Source organism: Austrofundulus limnaeus, unplaced genomic scaffold (assembly GCF_001266775.1).
Source record: "Austrofundulus limnaeus strain Quisiro unplaced genomic scaffold, Austrofundulus_limnaeus-1.0 Scaffold386, whole genome shotgun sequence".
NCBI lineage: Eukaryota > Metazoa > Chordata > Actinopteri > Cyprinodontiformes > Rivulidae > Austrofundulus > Austrofundulus limnaeus.
In genome coordinates this window covers 644,875-646,484 of record NW_013952788.1, presented here as the reverse complement: position 1 = coordinate 646,484, position 1,610 = coordinate 644,875, and the positions used below count along the sequence as shown (strand labels likewise).

Genomic DNA, 1,610 nt, shown 5'->3' with positions numbered 1-1,610 from the left:
CAGTAAAGTTACTCGCAGCAGGTAGAATATTCAGACATTTTGCTCAGAGTATTGATACTTCATAATAAATTTATTCTTGTAAAAGTAAAAAGTAAAGTGTAGTAAAAGTACTCCTAAAAGTACATTTTTCTTAAAATCACTCAAGTAAATGTAACTGAGTAAATAGTCACTACCTAACTCTGCAAATTTATTGATAAATCAGTTCCATTATCTTATCGTTGATTGTATTTTTATATATTTTGGTGTTTTTTCTTTGAGAACGGAACAATTTCTGAGAAGCAAGTGAACGGTCTCCCTGCAAACATCACACCTAATGGACTGGAGACAGACGGTGAGTTTTTGTTTTATTTTAAATGAATAATCTACTTTAACTAAAACTATTTATCACAAAAGACAACATTGAGAAACATATCTGTGAATGTGTATTATTATCTCCTTTCTTGGTGGGAAACTAATGAGCTGATGTGTTTGAGGAGCCATGTTTGACTGTGATAAGTCTGAGTAAACACAGTGACTCCCTGCTGGTGTCAGATCTCATGTAAACTTTAGGTGTAGTCTGTGACTCACACCAGGAGTGACTGTTTGTCACGGTGTGGTCTGTGTCCTGCAGCGGCAGCCATGTTTCCCTCATCCTGCTGCCTGAAAGGTTTGAGCTGTAATGTTGACCCTGGAGACACACAAGTCATTTTCACTGTCACTGTTTACTTCAGAAAGAGTTTCAGAGACCAGTTCAGTGTTTCATAGATCCAAACGCACACTGGTGTCTGAACTGTGAGACGAGCCGACAGCAGAYCAGACTTTAACTTCTATCAGTTCATTTTGTCCTCTGTGGGGAACGTGGTATTCATCCCTATATTTTAAACATTACAATCTATGTTGGTCCCACTCTGCTGTAAAGAGGACATCCTGGGCTTTCTACTGATGTCACATTTGTGGTCATGTGGCTCTCAGAGCACGTGTACTTGCTTTTTTAAAATACTGAAAATCCCCATGTCAACATTTTATAGCAGGACTATTCAACTAAACTGCTCCGAGGGGCCACAGTTACTGCAGGTCAACAGCTGAGGGGCCGAACATCCAGCAAATAAAGTCATTCTGTAAATAAACCAAGTATTACAAAGATCTGTTACCTTTGAATTAGTTTATTTTTGCTGTATTTAATCATGAACAAACAGAACCCTATAAAAGTACTGATAATTGAACAATATCAAAAACAAAAAGAGCACATCATGCCTCCTGATTAACACAGATATTGTAACATTTCTGACTTGCCAAATTTTTAAACCAATTTTATTTTAACTTTCATCATTTTATCTTTAACTGCTTGTAGTTTTAACTGTCAGGTCCTTGTACGACCGGTGTCAGAGTCTGGTCCGCATTGCCGGCAGTAAGTCGGGCTCGTTTCCGGTGAGAGTTGGACTCCGCCAAGGCTGCCCTTTGTCACCAATTCTGTTCATTACTTTCATGGACAGAATTTCTAGGTGCAGCCGAGGCATTGAGGGGATCCGTTTCGGTGGTCTCAGGATAGCATCTCTGCTTTTTGCGAATGATGTGGTCCTGTTGGCTTCATCGGAACGTGATCTGCAGCTCTCGCTGGAGCGGTTAGCGGC

The 1,610-nt window shown here is 39.8% G+C and overlaps 1 protein-coding gene across 1 annotated transcript in view; it reads left to right on the top strand.

Annotated features, from left to right (window-relative positions):
- Positions 1-258: 258 nt before the first annotated feature.
- bcas1 (brain enriched myelin associated protein 1) overlaps positions 259-1,610 on the top strand; it is a gene marked incomplete at its 5' end in the record, with an annotated part of 35,351 nt that continues 33,999 nt past the window's right edge. Inside the window, 1 exon segment of the mRNA XM_014023690.1 lies at positions 259-331. Within this exon segment, the coding sequence (XP_013879144.1) occupies positions 259-331 (73 nt within the window).